This window comes from Crocodylus porosus, unplaced genomic scaffold, assembly GCF_001723895.1.
Source record: "Crocodylus porosus isolate Cpor-Errol unplaced genomic scaffold, CroPor_comp1, whole genome shotgun sequence".
Taxonomy (NCBI): Eukaryota; Metazoa; Chordata; order Crocodylia; family Crocodylidae; genus Crocodylus; species Crocodylus porosus.
The window spans coordinates 202,136,958-202,156,801 of NW_017728886.1; the positions used below are offsets into that span (position 1 = coordinate 202,136,958).

General features: G+C 40.7%; 1 protein-coding gene across 1 annotated transcript in view; it reads left to right on the forward strand.

The window, feature by feature from the left end:
* RP1 (RP1, axonemal microtubule associated) overlaps positions 1 to 19,844 on the forward strand; it is a 328,710-nt gene that overhangs the window by 202,714 nt on the left and 106,152 nt on the right. The window contains exons 32-36 of the mRNA XM_019542502.1: positions 1,630 to 1,799; positions 9,388 to 9,607; positions 11,782 to 11,936; positions 15,163 to 15,376; positions 16,927 to 17,117. Of these exons, the coding sequence (XP_019398047.1) occupies positions 1,630 to 1,799; positions 9,388 to 9,607; positions 11,782 to 11,936; positions 15,163 to 15,376; positions 16,927 to 17,117 (950 nt within the window). The remainder of the gene's footprint in view (positions 1 to 1,629; positions 1,800 to 9,387; positions 9,608 to 11,781; positions 11,937 to 15,162; positions 15,377 to 16,926; positions 17,118 to 19,844) is intronic.

A 19,844-nucleotide genomic window follows, 5' to 3' on the forward strand; every position in this document is an offset into this window, starting at 1 on the left:
TGGTTCAGTGTGGGGGCTACCTGCTGGCTAGCCCCTCATTGAAGCACTCTCATGCTCCAGCCAGCCCCTCTGTAGTATGTTGAGCCAGGTAAGAGCTCTGCCCTGGCTCAATGTGCTGCTGTCCTGGGCACACATATAGATGTGGCCCCCAGCAGCAATAAACTCCAGTATGAACTGTGTTGGAGTTTAATCAGGTGCAATAATTGCACATGTCTATGTGCCCCCCATGTCCATGAAAGGGGTTTTGTTTATATCAAATCCACTAGCTAATGCAAAACTATAGATATTTAGGTCACAATCTAAACATAGATTCTTAATTTCAAAGCTTTGTTAAGTTTTTTTGAACACCGGATATATTTGGCACGTCCAAATGAGCGCATACGTGAGATTCCCTGGGGACAAATTGCAGTGGCACGTGGTTGTGCCACTGCTACTTATCTCCAGGGAATGGTCATGTATGCATGCTTTGGTGCATGCCAGATTGCCCTGGGTTGGGTATGGGAAGCTGGGGCCAGCACCTGGGCTGGCCCCAGCAGCCTTACCTGTGGTCCTGGGAGCCTCCCAGGTCTGCATTGGCAGCAATTCCAAGGTGCATGGAGTCTGGCTGACAGCTGGAGCACGGCTCGGGCTGGCCAGGCTCCAGTTTTGAGCATCACACAGTGCAGGCACATGCACCACTCTGCTTTATTTTGGAGCATTTTTTTTTAGATACCAGGTATCTAAAAATCAGGAGGTCTAAAAAACGTGGAGAACCTTTTGACATGTGCCATATGCATTTTGCCTTTGAGGTGCCACAAAGTGCACATGTGCACTCATCTGGACATGCCCGTTATGCGCAAAGGACTTTTTAATTTTAAATTTCAGGGTAAGTTCTATTCAGCCAGTTAAGACTATAACATCCACTAAGTCACATGACATTCTTTCTTTTTCCTGACTGGTTTTCTATAACTTCTTAAACAGAATAATGAATAACTTTTGAAATCCCTTCCCAGGGTCTTTTCTGCTAGAATTCATTCCATTTACAGGCTTTGTAAACATTATTATGAGCATGTCAGCCATCCAAATGCTCAAATCTTTGGGCTGTGCTTCTACTAATCTGATCCCTTAAAACAGAGCAAATTGAGCACGACATTTTTCAGATACATCTTTGAGAAACACGGCTTAATTTTTACTATTCAACCAGCTGTGGGCTGTTGTATATAGTTCTCTAAAATGTACTTTAAAATTTAAATTAAATACTCTAAAATGTACTTTAAATTTGTACTTTAAATATTCAATCCTCCTTCTGTAATTTTTGTGTTAAATATATAAATGTATACAATTCATAAAAAATTAAATAAATCAATTGTTTGTAGCAACCAATTTATTATACATCATTAATGTGACCAGTTAGCCAAGGATTTTTCTCTCCTTTTTGTTATTATTATTCCCTTGTAGACCTACCTCCCTACTCTTGTCCATATCACATCCTGTTTAGATTGTAATCTCATTGAGGCAGAGGATGTTTGTCTTCGTAAAGCAGCCTGTAAATGTGTGTCAATATTTAAATACTTTGTAATAGTGATCTTGAACACTGTCTTCATTTTCTCCAAGTGTTTAAAATGTGGTGATATTTTTACTTCTATTTAGGACAGCAGTGGAGACTGCAGGTTAAAACTGCTGGGGATTCCCCAGAATCACAGGAATGGAAAAGAACCCTTGTGATATATGGATCAAAGGGCAAAAGTGATGACATTCTGCTTTCTCCACAAAGCCCAGGACAAACATGCTTTCTACCCAGAGCAATGGATGAATTCCTAGTAAGTCATAAATATATTATACTAACCAGAAATTATAATGACACACTACTTAGCCAAAAGATATAGTGAAATGTTACTTTGGTTGCTACAAGTGACATATTTACTTATAAAGATGGGGTGATACAGTTTTAGATCTTGGGCCAATTTCTGCCCATCATCCTATTTTCCTGTATCCAGCTGCAGTTATCACTTCTTACTGTACATGACTGGGCATCAAGGATATAAATAAGGGAGAAATATGATCTTTTTCTTGCAATTGGTTACATTTTGTCCATAGTTCTGCATTTCTTTAATTTTTCTGAAGAATTTTGGATGCAGATGATAAGAGAGGCAACACAACAAGTCCTATGAAGAGAGACTGAGGGACTTGGACCTCTTCAGCCTCTGCAACAGAAGGCTGAGAGGTGATTTTATGGCTGCCTACAAATTTGTTAGGGGGACACAACAAGGGAGCTGAGATGCTCTGTTCACCAGAGCACCTCTTGGGGTAACAATGACAAACTACAAAACTTCAGAAGTAGCCCTAACTTGATCCTGGTTATCTACACACTTCACATATAAGGTTCTTGAACCCATCCTGCTGCGCTTAGGAGGTCACAATCTACCTTGGCCATCTAGACTTCATAATTACAAATTGTAATGGTTGGCTTAAAAACCCACTGTCCCCACCCCAGGCCACATCTGGACCACAGGGATCCTCCCAGGCTGGATCCAGACCCAAATCTGATGATGGAGTGAGTGGCAGTCACTGTAACTGCCACTGTATTCAGGGAACCATGGAGATTAACACAGCCATTCTTTTTTTACTATGCTGTGGTCCAATTGTATCTCTAATTGGGCCCCTATCCCAGGATCTGGTGGCAGGATCTGTCCCTGCTTGCCCCAGCTTTGAATTCCAGGAGTTCTCCAAGCCCTGCAAACCATATCTTTGACACCCCTGGCCCAGAAGACATGTGTGCCTTCTAGCCAGTCACCAGAAGGCAGTAGCTTGCAACCAAGGCAGTTGCTGAAGGCACTGAAAGATTGTTCTATGACTGAGTACCAAAAACATATGGTATAGGTTAACATTTTAGAAAAGGGCACTAAAGTAGATGCTTGAAAACTCCCCAAAGTGACCTGGCCCCGGGCAGGAAAGCAGCCAGTGATTAGAGATGAGGCAGGTTGTCAGCAAGCACTTCCAGTCCCAAGAAAGGCAGATACTCTGTGAAACACCCACACAGTTTGGCTTGTTGTCCCTGCTGCAGCATGTTCTAACAAATGCAGAAATCAGAGCTTAGTCATATCCAAGCTGACTGGAATTCTCAAAGTGGCTTCATTTGCAAGGGGTATCTCTTAGCAAGAGTGATTAATTTCTGTGACAAAGTACATGCTATTGAAACTAGTATAGCAAATTGTAAGTAATCATTTTTCCTTTAGTTAGCACTCTGGAAATGCACGTAGAAAAAAACTGTCATAATTCTTGTAGGTTTATATTTGGGAATACATGTGGTACTCTTCTTTTTTCCTCTTGGCTGTTTATGCCTTTGGTTTTTGCTTTATGTCAGAACCTTAATATTGTTTTATTCTTTTTTGTGCATAAAGTTTTGTCTTTTCGCTACATGACACAGTGTTTCACAGTTTTTGTTGTAAGCAAATCAAATCAGGAGACCAAGTGCTGAATAGTGGTTGGTGTTTCATGAAAACTACTGAAAACTGTTCTGGTTAGGAACAATTTATTTGATATACCATAGTTTCTTTTTTCTTCTTGTATTTGTCATCATTACTACGGACCTTTGTATAATGCAGGATCTTTGTTAAATGAGCTCATCTGTTTCCATTCACGGCAGCACAATAGTTTACTGTGGAAATGATTATGATATCATGATTAACGAAGAACTGTGAATTTGGCTGAGCAATGAGTAGGAGCTGCTGAACTCCTAAAAAAAATGCAGATCCTGATTTTAGGCATTCTAAAGTGGAAAAAAGAAGGACTGCAAATTATGCAGTGTAGGCAAGTTGAATTGTTTCAAAACAGTTAACAAGTATGCTTAATTTTGTCTCCAGAGATCCACTCATTACATACTCTGTCACTGGCAACGCATAGGGGGTGCACACGGGTGCACATGCATCCCCTAAGCATGGAGGTGCACCTCCTACGAAAAGGTATCACTGATACTGTTGGTGGCACCTGAGGGCAGTCGCCACTTGCCACCCCTGCTGTCAACACCGTGGGCAATGTCTGCGGATGGTCAGTAATCACCACTGGCCACTGCTGAAGCTGCTGGTGGTGTCTGTGCGTGGTTGCCAACCTCTGGTCGGCACTCACCACCCCCACACCCTCCACTGCCAACAGTGCTGGCAGCATCTGCAGGAGCTCCCCGTTTAACGCCACTGTGCTCTGCCACTGCTGTGCCTCCCCAGCTGCCAGGGGCATGCATCATTCATGTACTCTGTGTACTTATTTATATTGCATTTGAAGGTGCAACTATCCCAGGTGCTCTAAGTCAAGGGCATACACATTGTGTTTGTACACTGCGGTTGCTGATTAGGCCCAAAATACTTCTTAAAGTCTTCTGAAAGTATTTAATCATTAGTTCCTTCATTGCAAATGGTAAACAAATATAACCAAGTATGTAATACAATAGAGAACTCTCAGTTTAAATCTATTTGCTTTCAGTGCTCTTAAGCTTTGATAATTGTAGTACTGGGTGACTGCCCAGTTAAAAACAAGTTAACTACATATAAGATGTAGCAAGCAAATTGAGAAAAGAGAAATTATATTTTGAATCCACTGGGAGTGGCAGGGCTGGGCAGGAGAAGAGCAACAGAGAAACCAATACAGAACAGGAAACAGAAGAGGAACCTATATTGTTGGAATAGACTCTGTGTTTTCTTTGAAGGGGAAACTGAATAAACTAAATGTATTGGTCAGAAGTGGAGGTGAGCTCATAATGGAGAGAAGGGGCAGGGAACTCCAACAAAAAACCCCAATCTTTTTGTATTTATGTAAATGACTGTGTTTTACTTTAGCTATACTCAGTTGATCCCTTTGTGGTTTAATTAGGCCACAGAGGTCATGAAAGTAAATACAGAGATTGCATGGGCATGCACATTTATATCATATGTATATATCCCTCTCCAACAGCTTATCCTATTTCCTGACATCTTGCATTCCAAGTTTGTCAGAGGATGTATTTGGAAGACACACTATCTGTGCTTCTAGTATCCAAATAACCATAATATGAAAAGTAACACATTATGTGGATAGGGTCCCTAAAACAACTATCCAGATGGTTAACACAGTTGCAAATGAGCTAAGCAAACATGTGAACAGAAGCCTATGAAAACAGAACAGTGCACAAATACGTGACTACTTGATGTTAATGATGAAGAGGAAGACAGAAAATTAAAGACCCCTCAAAGACCTTTGTAAATATTTTGTTGGGATGGGACTGAAGTCTGGATTTCTGTAGCTGTTATAGAGAGGCGATTAAATGAATAAATGATCTGATCACACCCTTTCTAACCAGCATCATTCATACACACACCCACTTTTTATATGAAAGTTACAGAAAATTTAATTTAAATGCTGCACCCAGATAAGAAATCATACAGCAGTCTCCATATGCTAAGATTGATGCCTTTGGAGAAGTCCTACATAGCACAATAAGGAAAAGATTTTAAATATTATAAAATTCCCTAACCAAAAGCCTAGTGGCTTCTTCAAGACTTTCTCTTGATTATAAGAGCTGCATTTCTTCAATTATAGAAAAGAAGCAACACCATGCTGTTTAGTATGTGAGCAATCACAACTAATACCGCACAGACATTTCAAGTATGAAGGACTAAATACTTGAGTCAATCTATGATTAACTGAGAGGGAAATACATATGGAAAAATGAATTAGGAAATGTTGAATTATGAATAAACATAGAGAAATGGATTTCTGCTTGCAAATGTTCCATGAACTGAGGAAGAGGTCATGTACTTTGTTACATATTATTTGATCACCTTTTTGAAGGGCTTTTTACATTAATTTGAAACTAACAGGGATCAGAGGTTGAAAAGTTAATTATTGCATCAAAGGTAGGAGACTTGATAAATGATAGATTTATCATATTAAATTGATATGGTAACAGTGTACAGGTAGGGTGGTGGACTGAAAGATTTGAATAGAAGAGGGACCAAATTAAAGCAAAAATGTTAAAGGAGAGATGTATCTAGTACATTTAATTGAAATTGTCCATAATAGTGTAATTGAGTAGATTAGAGGGAAGTCTGGTCACAGACATTTTCTTGTTAGATGTTACAGTCTTAGCATTCCATGAAATCATGGCTGTAAGAAATGAAGGTGAAAAGTTTTAAAGCAATTGATGCTTTGAAACATGGTGAAATATTTTATGAATTTAACTCCTTGTGTAGTACATCTTCAGTATATACTCTCTGCTTGTTTTCTGCAAGCAATGCAATGAATAAAATTGTCATTAGGCATTTAAAATGTAAGAGTAGAGAAATCTAGAGATGTAGAGGCCCAGACTGAATAAGGCAAAATATGAGTGTGAGATACACTCCAACACACTAAGTAAAAAGAGACACATTTGATTGCTTTAATGTTGTATTTCTAAACAAAGGTAGAGTAAGCAATCCCTGGAATATACGACTGATATAAATGGAATCCAGATTCCATTTCTAAGAAGGAAAGCCTGCAGGCAATAATCTTACAAATAGGTTATCTGGCTCTGAAACAGAAGATGTAATGACTAGGGACCTGCTTAATTCACGGTTTCACAGATTTTGTGGAAACCACATCATTCAGGATTGCCCATAAAATCCACAAACTCATTGTCCTTCCTCCTTGAGGGGCAGGGCCTCACTGCCAATCAGTGCCATGGGGCACGGCCGCTGCTAAATGCCCATGAAATCAGTTCTGTATGCCACAAACAGAATGTGAAAAATCCTGTGTTTTGCCATGATTTAAGTAGGGTCCCTTCTAATTACACCATTGCTTCTGAAGAAAGCTACAGTTTAGGCATGTGAAAGACCAGTGCACTTCCCTCTTGATGCATTGGAAAAGTTACAATTAGTGTTAGTAAGAGATGAATATATCTTTTTAAAGGAATTTGTGGCAGGACACCTTTGGTGCCTGCCACTTTAAGGGCAGGAAACAGGCAGCAGCCAGGTGCCTGATAAAGGCAGCCATTTTGGACCCAGGGATATAAACTGGGTTGAAGTTTCCTGCAGGAGGAAGGAGGTAACATCAGACTTAGTGGCTGCTCCACCCATAGTCAGGAAGTTAGGTCAAGGGCTATGGGGTGGAGGTGACCTCTTTGTCCTGAGTAAGACATAAAACTGTACCCTGCTGGGGAAGGGTGCTCTGGTGGGTTTCCCAGTGGCGTGGGAACCTCCAAGAAATGCCAGGCCAGTTACCGCCCTAGTGAAAGGAGGGGCGGGGTGCCTTATAATCCCAGCCCACATCCCTGGTGGTATTCTAATGAGCAGGGGGAGCCCAGGGCTCATTGAGGAACCCTGAAGCAGAGCTCAGGTCGGAGGAGGGACCTGGGGCCATGCCCAGGTGGCAGGGAAAGCCTGGAGGCAATGAATAGTGAGACCCTGAGAGAGGGGCAACAATTAGAGCAGCCCTAGGAGTGTGGGCAAGTGAGGAGGCCCAGTGGATATAGAGTGGCATGGCAAGGGGCCAGGAGTGAAATAGGCCTATAGTTGTAGAATCCCTCAGTCAACGCTCAGGTGAGGGTAGCAGGAGATGCCCAACAGACTGCACTGGGGCTGACCGAGATGAGGAGAGCTAGGCCAGAAGCTGGGTGAGGCCAGGCAGGATGAGTGTGGCCCTGAGTGAGGGCAGTATGAAAGAGGCCGGGCGAGCAGACTAAGTGGGACCCTGGTGAGAGAGGGGTGGTATATGAGTGGCCCTCTGGGGCTGTAGAAAAGAGCTACAACTGTGTGCCCAGTTTGCTCTGGCCATAGGCCGGAGAAGTAACACCAGAGTAACATCTGTGAGGCATGGGACCTGTGAAGGGGAGGTTGGAGCAGGTATGAGGCCCTTGTCAGCAGGGTGAGTAATAGATAACCTCCTGCCTTAGTAGCGACTGTCATATTTTTCCATCGAGGCGCAGCAGATGAGTGAAGTGGGCAGTTACCCCAGGAGCAGGGTGGCTGGTGGAGACCTGATGTAGAGGCTACCCTGTTACAGAATTAGACCGCTTAATGACCTAAGCATAGTATTTCTAATGAGAGCCTTTGCAACCCTTTACAAACTTTAAAAATGCTTGCAACCAAAGGGAGACAGTGCCCCATTGTGTGTACAAAGACATTCTGAAGCATGGTAGAACCAATTTAATTCCTCCAGACAGGACTAGGAAAAAGTATGGCTGAACTTTAAAAGGAAACATAAACCTTCTCTTCACTCTACAGAGGATGGTCTTATGTCTTCTTGAGCAGAGCCTAGAGGTAAACAGTGGCAAGTCAGGATAAAAAAAAGAGGACAGCTAAAAAAAGTGCCACCTAAAAAATTGGGATTCAGAAGTTAAGAGCACCACTGCACTTTAAGGCTATGGGCAATACTTGTGCAATACCGTGGACTGTGGAGATGCTTTCTTACCACTGCCCCTCTAGGTTGAACTTTCTCCTACCTTCTGAGGCTTAGGATGGAGGTGGAACTGGCCCATTACTCTCTTCTGATTCTAGTCTCATTTTAAGATTGTGGAACTGGGAAAGACCTTTTCCATCATCCGGTTCAGTACCTTGGTACTGAAAGTAATCTCCACAAAGAAATCCTTCCATAAACCAGTCAAGCTCTCATAAACCAATAGGCTGGATTGTAGTAGGTGTCATGTCTTTAACTGACAGTTTTCTTTAAATATGCAAAATATTCCACTATCTCTTAGATTAAAATTAATTAGTAAAGGGTCCAACCCTTAGCTCTGCTTTTTATCTAACTTGAAACCCCCACTATTTCTTGCTGTTGACTGATAAATCTTCCCTTCTTTGGGTGTCATCATTGCTGGTTATATAGGCTGCTTTGCCTGATGATTCTTATGAATATTTCTTTTCTATCCATTCCATTAGTTATCACATTTCTGGTCCCGCTTCCTTCCCCCTAGAAGAGGTGCAGAAAAGAGAGGAAGACAGTGAGTTCCCTCCTGCTCTAAGATACCAAAGAGGCTATAAGAACTTCCTACTCTTGTCCTCAGGCCATAAGGAAAAGTAGAAAGTTACAAGGATGCATGTTATGGTAAATGTTGCCATGTCTAACATTAAAGGCCCAAACCCATTGATTGTAGTAATACTTTACATACTCCTTTCCTTCGTGTCCTTACATACCTCCCATATGTAGGTTTTACGGTCTGAATTTTAATTAATTTAGCCTCACTGCACACGAGTGGAAAAAGTGTCAATTCTTTTTTACAGATCTAAGGTCAGACTGGAATCTATGGCAAGGCCAGGAATAGCTTCCTTTATTTCCTGTACTTTAACCACAAAATCATCCTTCCTTTGTGTTAAAATTTATTTAATGCACCCTGTGCTGGTTGGAAAAGTCTCCATTAATGAAACAGTTTTGATAGTCCACTCTTCTTCATGGTATTTATTGTAGGTTGAAACTGGAGATGTGGGAGATGTGTACAAGATTCGGGTCACCTGTGATGATTTGCCAGGCTTTGAGGGCTGGCATTTAAAGTCTTTTCACATGGACGAGCTACATACGAAACAAGAAGTGAACTTTGACTGTAGCTGTTGGCTGTCTCTTAACAGAGGAGACAAGAAGCTGGTGAAAGAATTCCCTGCAGTGAATGAGGACCAGAAACCTTTACCAGGTAAAAATAGCAAGAAGATATGAACGATGTGAACCATCCTTTGAAAAAGAATCAATGCAGCAATATCATAATTTATGACTTTTTCTGTATTAGTTATCTACAGCAGCTCCCCAGCAATTCTGTTCATACATGACCGGAAAAAATGCTGGACATTTTAAAACTTCTCTGAGTTTAATGACAAATTGGATTTAACATTTGTTAAATCTTGTGCATAAGTCCAAGTGTGCAAAATTGAGAAACATAATTACACTTAATAAATGATAAGGCATATAATTCAAGACTATGGAAGTCATTTTTTGGTAGATTTAGTATTGAATTCTTTATTTTATCATATATAGCTTGAGTTACTGAAGTGGATATCAGAAATAGTCCTTACCATGCAATAAAGTTGTCCTTTATTTCCAAGGGCATTTTTGTAATGTGCTAATGGCTGTGTTATCAAAGGGCTTTCAAAAATGCACCTAGACAATGAATGCATATAAAACCCCATACTTGCTCATGAAAAGTGACAGTAAAACATGCAAGTGCTTAGTGGTCTGGGATAGTTTCTGAAAACTGAATGTTCTAATGCAATTTGCTGCTAAATATTTTAAATTGCTATTGATCCTAAAGGGGCACTACCCTGATTAATCAACATATTATATAGGTAAATAGTAACTAAATAGGAACATATGTTAAAAACAATATTTGGAAATATTTTTACAGGTTTATTCTGTTATATTAGGGCATCCATATGTGTAGAGATGGCTTTTACTGTATTAATAATCTCAGAAGAATGTCCAACCTGACAAGAGTAGATTAGGCAGAAGGCAGGGTAGATCTGCACCGTACTGAACAACTAAAGCTTTCATAAGAATCAGTTTATTTCATCAGAGAATTGAATTGTATAAAAGGATTATAAAGGCAGGAGATTTTGATGTTGACAACGAATCCACTGAGTAGATATATTAGCATACATGTAGATACTATGCTGCATCTATCGCTTCTGCTCTAATGTACATAATTTCATGATAAGTTCTTCTTCTTTGGCTGTTGCTGAATATTAAGACATGTTACTTTTGACAAGAGAGACCTGAACTCTCTTGAGTTTTAAACCTCCAGGCTCTCACACAACAAAAAAGAACCGAGTAGAATGTTCCCAGCTATGGAACCACAGGCTGGATCCAGACATGCAGGCACGCGTGGTTTGTGCCACCACAAATCTCTTTGCAGCACCACAAACTGCACAGGTTGCCTTGCACTGCTAATTTGCAGCACTGGAGCAAAATTTGCTACTAGGATTTCCCAGTAGCAACCTCCCCACCCCCCCCCAAAAAAAAAAAAAGGAAAAAAAGAGAAGAAAAAGAAAAGACAAAGAAAAAAATCTGGAGAAAAAAGTGTTGCAGAACATAGCAAAGTGTTGTGTGCCAGGACAAACATGGAAAAAAGGGAGCAGGCAGCCCTGGGATGTCTGCTTCTCCACTTCACATGCTGCAGAGCCCCTACACTGAGGCTGTGGCTCAGCTGTTCTGCAGCTGGCTGTGGCTCAGTGTGCAATGAGACAGGAGCTCCATGCACTGAGACATGCGGAGACAGAGCAGCAGTCAGCCCAGGGGTGCCTCCTTCCCTGTCTTGAGGTACCCTGCACCTCAGCCAGTGGGGGAGCAGCTGGCTGGGGTACAGGGTGCCTCAGCATGGGGGCTCCACAGCACACACAGGGCTGCCTGGTCCCCCATCTCCATGTGCCACTCCCTGGGTGGCTGGGGCACAGGGGGTCTCAGCATGGGGGCTTCCTGCCAGCTAGCCCCATGCTGAAGCACCTTGGGCCCCAGCCAGCCCCTGCCTCCCCCTTACTGCACATGAAGCAGTGTGACAATGTGTCCCACTGCATACTGGGTGAGCAGGGGCCTGCACTGCAACACAAAGTAATGCCACTAATTTGTGCAGCTACTATTTGTGCTGCTGCAAACACATGCCCTGGCTGGTGTGGATGCAGCCACATGGGCCCAATCTAGCTATGACTGGAGCTAATGGAAAGACTCCCTATGATTTCAGTGGCAGGACAAAGGGTTGGGGTGGCTGTTTCTTTAATCATTTTACAATATATTTTTAAATGGTGGTGTTTTTTCTTTCAATCTTATATTTTTATTTCAATCTGTTTTGTTTAAGCACTGTTCTTTTCTCTTTTTTTATAGTCCATAAGTATGTTGTCTCTGTACACATTGGTGACCACTGGGGAGCAGAAACTTTTGCAAATGTTTATATCACTGTTTATGGTAAAAGAGGAGACACAGGTGTGAGGAAACTTCAAACATCTTTGGTAAAAGGAGAAAAATTTCAAAGGAGAAAGGTAAAAAGTGCAATAATGTTAAGTTTTCTTGCATAGTATTTTTTTTCTGATTATCTTCTAATGCATTTTGACTGAAAATAGTCACCAGCTCTTGATTCATTCTGAAAACAAATTTACTTTACAGATTTTCACAGCTGTTAAACTAAATTATTCTTTTCCACCTACATGCCGAGGTGTTCCACAGATGATAATCGGGGTTTCATCTGTGTATGTAAAGGAGCTTATCAGTGTCAGAGTGCTTGTGATCACACCTCTCAACTTGTTATAGCTCAAATATGGGTTCCAGTGTGTGACACAGACCTAAAATTAGTGACAGGAAAATTACTTATGCAGGAAACTCAATGGCTGAAATGCATTGCTTTAATCTAAATAGTTGTTTCTATACACCTGTTTCTTTATTTCTGATATTAATAATTGTCAATAACAAAAGATATTTTACTTAAAGCAGAAAATGCCTTTGAAAAAAGTTAAACATGGAGAGTGAATAATAAAGACTGCTTTTTCAGCTTCTGTGCATGAGAGTCTTCCAAGGGAAGTTTTCTGAAAGTTCGGTTATGAACAGCGATTGCCTATTTTACTTCCATCATTCTTAAACAAGCAAACAGTTTGATTTCTGCAAAGTGGTTTCATTTAACAATTACATTGAAAAGAATAAAACTAGCACTTCATTATTTTAGAAAATGCTTTCTTTTAATTTCTACATCTATCACCCTTTTATTATTGATTATTTGCAAAGACCAAACAGCACTATGCCATGTTTAGATTCAAGCACAGATTTTTCTAAATAACTTGTAAATTGAGAAAGAGCTGCTAAATTCTACTTGCAATCTGACTGTCCAGTATTAAATGTTTAAACAGTAGATATATATTTTTATTTTCCTAAAGCATTTTTAACATCACCAAAGATAAATTGCTTTGCATTTTTAAAATAGAGTTTAAATAGCATTGAAGGTATGAGGCACTGTGGTAACCCCATAGGAGTGCTTCACATAATTATTTGTTAACATGCCCTTTTAATGTGCCTTTATTTATTAAGTAATTATATTTATGAAGATCTTTAAATGCATAACAAAAGTAGGCTGTTAATTATTACCTGAGGCTCCACTCACTTGTAGAAACTCCACTCACTTATAGCTTAATTCAGTGTTTGAGAGGCTGCAAACTTTTTATAGTGCTAATCCAAACTCATAGGCCATTACTTACCATACTGAGGGCCATTTGACTTTGTTTAGGCCAGTGGCCCCATCCTTTTTGGAGGGCATATCATAAATTTGCTCCATACCCTGTGAGTGCTGCACTGATCCTCTTCTGCTGTCTGATCTGCTCTTTAACTTTCTGCTCTTCCCCCCACCCCTTCTCATGGTCCCTTTCCAATCTGCTACTCTGCTTTCCGCTTCCTACCATGTGCTTCCTGGCCAACCTGCTGATGGGCTTGCAACATACTAAGGCTGCCCATGCTGCAAGTTGACCACTCTGGGCTTAGGCAGTGTATAAACTGGAAAGAGACCTAAAAAATGAGCAGGACTGTAGTCTGGCATTGAATCATCATGTACCCGTCTCCTTACTATCCACATTTTCTTAATCCTTTTCTGCATTCTTTACTATCCTCCTTTACTTATCTCCATCATCTCTGCATTATTCTCTATTCTCTTCCACTTCCCCTTTCTGCTCCCTATTCTCCTTTTTATCTCTTCATGTGTCTCTTAGGCTACATGTAAACTGGTTTAAGTGATCAAAAACTGGTTGAAACCTGTAACAGAACAGATGTTCAGTGCACATAAACTGGTTTGAAAATGGCTGAAACCAGTTTGAGATAAACCTGGTTGAATGTAGTATCAGGCTTAACTGATTTGGCTCAAACTGGTTTATGCAATGTCTGTCTCAAACTCCTTGCAGGTTTAAGCTAAATCAGAGTCCCCCAGCATCCCAGCATGCTCTCTGGGCTAGGTGGTACAATCTGCTCTGCAGCAGGGATAGCTCCTCCCCTCTGCTCCCTGGCTGCAGCTCTGCCAGAGACTTGCAGGTGCAGCAACTTCTGCCTGGTTTCCTCCTGCTATCCCCCTGCTTTTCCCCTTCCCATTACCAGTCTCTGCTAAGCAGGGATCCCCCATCCCCTCTGCCTTACACAGACACCTCAGCCTTAGGTAGCAGACCACATACTGGCCACAGTCTGTGCTGTGGCAGACTGCAGTGTCAGCGCAGGGCTTTTTGGCGCTAATCAAAGCTGGTAATGTCCCCTCATTCCTTCTTTGTTTAAGAAGAGTTTAATGAGAGAGGCTGTTTGTTTTCTGATGGGGTGATAAATGCTGATAACAGAGCATTTATCATTCAAGAGTGGCGGGGGGGGGGGTAGAACCCTGCCCTAATCCTGGCTGTGCCCTCGTCAGCTCAGCTTTGTGCAAGGGAAGGGAGTGCCCCCGGCTTCCACCCTGAGCCACTGCAGGCATGTGCCTGAATTTTTGGGATGACTATGCAGTTACAAAGTGATTCAGCCTAGCCAGGTTATATCAGTCTACAAAGATTGATCAGTTCAGCTCAGGATTTTGAATATCTGTCCCTAGCCTTAGTCTATACTCCCCTCATCTACCTGCTCTTTTTAAAATCTTAATTTTCCCTATCTGCTTCTCATTTTATAGAAGACAAAGCAAGACAAAACCTTTTATACATGACAAAAGACAAGATTCTCTGTTTACTCAGAGAGAACTCAGGAATTTAGCAAGCTGGGTTATTAATAAACATACTTTGTCCAGACCTTCATTTGGGATCCTGTTAATGAATGTTTGTATAGTAAATCCTGGAAATCAGGAGTTTTCTGTGACTTCATCATAACTAACATCTACCTTTAGTATGCAGAAGGCTGAGGAGAGTGTGTTTTTTAACATAATTTGGAATGACTAACGTTCCAAATGGGCCAAAGATCAAATAAGCTTGCAGTCATTCTTAAGAATAGGCCTGAGCTGCAGTGCCTAGAAATCCAACCAGGATTAGAACTTTCTTACAATCAGAAAGAAGATTTTGTTTTAAACCTCTACAGGTATAAACTATGCAAAGTTCAGTTCATGTTCTCAATGCAGGTCCCCTGCAGTTTCCCCTGAAGTTTAGCCAGATCCAGGGCCAGGCTTTTGGTTAAAGTTCCTCTGTATTTAGTGCATTTTGCATTTTGTACCTGTTCTTTAAACAAGAAACACTCTATTCTTGTTGCTTTACTGTTTTTTGCTCCTTGTAGGTGGATTCATTTTTAGTCGAGGCGGTTTCTCTGAGTGATTTGCAAAAGGTAGTTCTAGGGCATGATGGAGAAGGTTACGGGGCTGGTATGTACCTCAAGATGATAACAATCCAGGAATCACAGGACTCTGAAGAAGAATGGATATTTCCGTGTTGGAATTGGCTTGATACTCACCTAGGAATATGCAACAATGTTTGTGAGATTAGAGCAATTGGTAGGTTCTTTTGCAACAGAACTGAAGTTGCTTCACCTTGCTTTATTTATATTTGAATTTGGCTAAAGATCTCTAACTTTGGCACAGTGCCATTAATGACTGAATGAGGGGATTAGGATGTGAGAAATACACCTCATAAGTGTCTATGGGTACCTAGACACATGCTCAGGAGTGGGGAGGGGCCATTTTAATTAGAGAAATTCCCTGACAGCCGCTTTAATTAATACAGCTCACCATCATGTGTATTAAGTCTACCACATTTTAAAATGGCCATGGGTCACTTTAACTAAAGCTCATTTAGTTAAAGAACCCCATGGCCATTTTAAAGTGTGTGTGTGTGGTGGGGGGGACAGCCACTTAATGCACATGACAGTAAAGCAATGCTGGAGCATTCCAATTAGAATATGGAACAGACTTGATTAATCGAGTTTGCTCTGATGTGTTCTAATTAGAATATGAACCAGCATGTCTATAGGCCGCCTATATATATAATGATTTTAGCTTTCTATTCCATTAAAAGCTGGTTACAAATCCAGAGGAACGTCTTTATGTGCAAGCATCAGTTCTCACCACAAACTTGTTCTACAGTTCAGAGGAACTTAGTCTCTGTTCAGTTGCTGCCTATTGTTGCAGAAATATTCCAAGTTAAAACCAGGGTGCATTTGATTGAAAGGCACTGGGAAGTGTCAACTGCATCATCTATGGGCAGTCCTTCACCTTTCACTTCCAAAAAGTATAATATTAATCCAACCCATTTAACAATAAAAGGAAAAAAAGTGTGAGCACACCTTCTATCCCATCAAAATTATTCTTAACAAATAACTGCACTCATGTAAATGGACCTTACAAGTAAGATCTGGAAGTTAAAAGCTGACTCTTAGAAATGTGTCTGTGACAAAAATATATACATTTCCCTGAGCTGTTTTATTCATCATATGAAGTATTTGCACAGGACTGTTTAAGCAGATTGCAAAAGTAAAGGGACAAATAAAGCAGTCTGTCCTAAATTTACTCAAGGGTATTTTAACATTCCTTTATGAAGGACTGTGTGATATGTGTCTCGAGCATGCTTCACTATATTATCACAAGTTCACCTGTCAATATTATACTGTTTATTCTTTGATATGGTACACTAATAAAGGGATTGCATTTATGGTATGTATTTTGTACCAGGTATCACTATCATTGGAAATGTTGCCTTTTTGAAATGTAAAATGGGTTTTTAGTGACATTCATCATTTCTGAAAGAACAGTTAATTAGAGTTATGAAGGAAGCTGTATATTCTTTAAAAATTTCTTCTGAAAAAGAAGGTAAAAACAACTTTTATCAAGAAAATATCAATGAGTCTAAAGTTTAAAACGCAAAAGATCATTAAGGCAATTACATTCTTGGAAACAAAAATGCAATAAAGGCTATTCTTAGTTAACTGTTGCCATAGATACAAAATAACCTGCAAATATAGCTTTGTTTGTATACTGTGAAACCTATGGTCCTAGTATACTATGTCTTTCTCTCATGCTGTTTTCATTCTCTTTGATTGTGTTTAAAGGTAAAAGATTGATTTCTAGTTCTAAACTGCCTCAACCCAACATGCAGTCCTCAGGTCTGTGGATAATGGACATCGTTGGATCTGATTTGAACATTGAAATGGATCCAATACGTCTTTCTTTCATCTTTTATGGAGACCTGAATCACAGAGAGTTGGCACTTCAGATTACAGGAAAAGAAACCCAGATCAAAGTAGTTCAAACTTCTTCTTTTAACAGAAAACCTCTAAGAATTGTGTAATCTTAATTCCTGTAGAAATATTTTATTTTAACTAATTTGCATTTTGATATCCAAATTTTTCTGAGAGATTTGGAACATTTTTTCATTTGTGTCTGGAAGGTTTTACATGCATATTGATGGTAAACAAATCCTTTGAGTTTCAAGGGTAGTGTGTTTGATCTGCTGATCTATGTGATTGTACATGCCAGGCTATAGACACAGATTCCTGTGTTTGTATAATAAATCCTGGAAAACAGATCATGTTGGGGGACTTCAGAGAACATGATTCTTCATAACTCATAATCCATAGTAAATAAAGTCAGGGATAGCAACAAATTTCTGGAGATCAAAAGATTTGATGAAGAGATGTTTTGTTACTTTGTTCATCCTGTACTTCATCATTTATTAAGCTGTGTCTGCAAACTTCCTTCCAGTCAACAATGTCTTAAATGTTTTGTGTTGCCTTGTGCTACTGTCTTCTGAACCAGAAGCAGTGTAGCCATGTCTGTGTAATGCAACATGGTGCTAATTAGCACAGGGAACGAGCTAATTGTCATTGTTACTCAGAAGTGCTAACTAACCTACCTGAAGTGCCATGTGAGCACGGCTACCCTGCTTCTGGTTCAGAAAGCAGTTTGCCAAAAGTAATGTAGTTGGGACCATTGCTGCCTGGTAAGTGTAGACATGCCTAATTCTTCCTTCCTTCCAGCAGTCTAATTCCCTCCTTCTTTCATCCTTTGTTCACAGCTAGTCCAGCCTCTTGCTTAATGCCCCCTCCTGTAGTCCTTCATCTTTTCTTTTTCTTCTCCTCACTGCCCTCCATTTTCCTTCTATTATCCAGCCGCTTCACTTTTATACTCTGTCTGTCACCTTTCCTTCTCCACAGCAAGTTAAATGCCAATAAACATTTGAGACCCATATATATCCAGTAGCGATCCTACTGCTGATCCCACATGCACCCTTCCCTTTTTGGAATTATAACTCCTTCCTAGTGTTGGTGCTGTTGGATCTGGATTTAGGACCCAGAGGCCTTGTTCTGGGGGTGGGGGAATCTGAGGACCCACCCTCAGACTGACCACAACCTTAACATTCAATAATAAGCAAATGTATTGATACAGAAATTAACAGAAAATAAACAATACATACAATCAAGCAGTTGTATATATCTACCAAATTCTAGGGCTGTCATCAGAGTCAAAGTACATCTGGCCAAGACAGTCTTCACTCTGAGGCTGTCTCTTAAGGGACAGATCTCAACATATCGGCAGTCTGGAGGTAGGATGCCGAGGCCCATACCCCCTCTTCAGTGGGGTGCATAGGATGGGCTGCTGATATGCCCTCTGTCCAGGGTAGTCTTGGGAACTGTTCCTGGGAGACAGGGATGGGAATGGAGAGGGAGGGAAAGATGAGACAAAGGGAGGGACCCTTTGTTACTCTCAAATCTCTGCTTTTGTATTCCCATTCCTTCTTGATGACTCTTGATCTGTGGCTATCTCTGGTTGGTTGTCCTTGTGTGGTCACACATCTATGTAGCCTGCTGGGCCTTCTCCTAATTTGGTCTGTTCCCCCAAAACCAGGGCTCAGCCCCGAGGCCTTGTTAGCTAGTGCCACTTATCTTCTGTTATGGAACAGTATGGTATATGCTCCCAGTTCCAAGATTTTCCTCTACTATTTGTCCTTGTTGTGTTAGACAGCCTGTCTGCCTTGGAGGCTATATGGAACCCTATGTGCAAGACCCAAGCTCTTTAGAAATCAGTTGACCCCAGCTGCCCATCCTGAATCATTATAAATATATATATACACCTATAAGCCAATTCTCCCAAAACAAGTCTTTAAATACCATTTCTAAGTCAACAGGTGCAATCCCTAGGCCTGTAACACTTTTTGACACTGCTCTCTGTTCTGCACATACTACAGTTGTAGCAGGAAAAGGAAAAATAATTAAAATTAGCACTGAACAAGCAGATTTAGACTTGTAGTTCCTCCTAGTAGCTGTGAAGGAAAGAGAGGATCACCCATTACTGTCACAATACAGAGAGTAACAAAGATTTAATTTAAAAAGAGCCAGATTTTTCTTTTTTTGACTGTAGCCTTTTAATATACCTGAGTGGTAGGATTTTTCTTTTCTGTGGGTTTTTTGTGTGTTTTGTTTTTTGCACCCAAGCTGCCTACCTCCATAACCATGTTTGAAGGAATATTTACTGCAGAAGGCAGATTTAAGTGACTATTACTCCTAGAACCTTTGAACATATCACTTAGATCAAATTGCATCTCTACAGTATGACAAGTTGAAGTACCTTTCTGATGGCTTATCAACCAGGGAATAAATGCTGCTAAGCTGGTGGTCTACCAACAGGTGCCTTTGATATTCAGAAATATTTAGCTTGTTGAAGTGATGAGTGCGTTTGCCTTTTTTTGTTCAGAATACATGAAGGAATAATCAAATGCCATTTTGCTTCAAGTTAGCTGAAACATTAGAAGCTATGGGCCGAGACTGTAGTTCTCATGGAATAATAAGAGGGGTTTTCGTGCTGGATGGGTCGGTTTCATGGTGGATGGGTCGGTTTCGACCTGGAAGGGTGTGGGCAGTGGGGTCCCGCAGGGCTCGGTCCTTGGACCGATACTCTTTAATGTCTTCATCAGTGACTTGGATGAGGGAGTGAAATGTACTCTGTCCAAGTTTGCAGATGACACTAAGCT